Consider the following 1,234-nt stretch of genomic DNA (forward strand, 5'->3'; position numbering starts at 1 on the left):
AGCACGTGTCTAGGCTGCTGGACTCGACTTGTGAGTGTCTCGAAGTCGCTGCTGCTGGTGGATCGCTGCAGGACGAGGCACGGCAGGATCAGCCTTCTCGGGGGGAGGAGACCACAGACACGGGCTCCCCTAGCAGCTCTGATTTGGAACTGGAGGAAGGGGACAACCCTATGGCAGGTTATAAAGGGGAGGTACGAAGGGGTGGCGGCGGTAGTATGATGTTCAAGTCGAGCATGTTGGCATCTAAGGGTGGTATGGGTAGCGCTGCGGTGCGACGAGAGGAGGGCCAGGGCGCCCCTGACACCAGTAAGGCAGTGGAGGCCCCTTTGGATGCTCTGTACAAGCTGGTGTTGAGTCAGCAGCCCTTTGGCCAGGTGCAGGGACAGGAGGATAAGATTGATGGTGTCGGCGCTACGAATGGCGATAAGGTCTTCACCTCCCCTAAGGCGTATAGGGAGGCATTCAAGCGGCCGATGTGGCTGGAGTGTCAGGAGGGTCTGCGTCAATCTCTCACTACCCCTGGGTCGAGCACTATGATACACGTCACAGTACTGAGGTCTGCTAGGAGGGGCAACGAATGGTATGAGCTTGTCATCAAACCGGCTGATTTCGATACGGAGACGGTTACTCAAGGAGATGTACTTCTACTGTGCAGCGCCGACAGCCCTTTCCTGTCCGAGCTCTGTAGGGGTGTACCTGTGAATGAGTGTATGAGCATGGAGGCGGCTAGTCAGAACGGCATTATCATGGGCGTCTGTGAGGGGACTAAGGACGCTCTGAACTATTCGGGGTCGAAGGCTGATAAGGGTAAAGTGGTGCTACGGTGCATGCCAGTGGGGCCGGCCTGCCCTCTCGGCCTTTCACCTCAAGAGAGCATCCAGGGACGGGAGAGTGTTGCTGTTGTTGTCCACAGTATTCTGGCTGTGAGCAGGGAATGGGAGGCCTTGTGGAGTATCGACTCGGCTCGGAAGCTCCTCCCTATCGTATTGAACCCCGCGAAGGCCGCAGCTGCTGAAGCTCAGGAGGGCAGTAGTGAGTACCTCCTTACGCCGTCGACTTCATATGCACTTAACGAGGGTCAGAGCAAGGCATTGGCTTACGCCTGTGACGCTTCTAAACGGGCTGTACTCCTACAGGGTCCTCCGGGCACTGGTAAAACTAGGGTGGTAGTGGCTATACTGCAGAGCTCCTCAGAGCAGACTCGACGGAAGTTCCCGATCCTAGTGAGCGCCCC

General features: G+C 57.2%; 1 protein-coding gene across 1 annotated transcript; it reads left to right on the forward strand.

Annotated features, from left to right (window-relative positions):
* Window positions 1-139: 139 nt before the first annotated feature.
* On the forward strand, window positions 140-1,223 carry Pmar_PMAR004402 (hypothetical protein; the record flags this gene model as incomplete). The annotated part of the gene is made up of 1 exon (XM_002785167.1): window positions 140-1,223. A coding segment is annotated over exon 1 (1,053 nt), but the record flags the coding sequence as incomplete, so codon positions are not given.
* Window positions 1,224-1,234: the final 11 nt, after the last annotated feature.

The sequence above is a fragment of the Perkinsus marinus genome, assembly GCF_000006405.1.
Source record: "Perkinsus marinus ATCC 50983 genomic scaffold scf_1104296933650, whole genome shotgun sequence".
Lineage (NCBI taxonomy): Eukaryota > Perkinsozoa > Perkinsida > Perkinsidae > Perkinsus > Perkinsus marinus.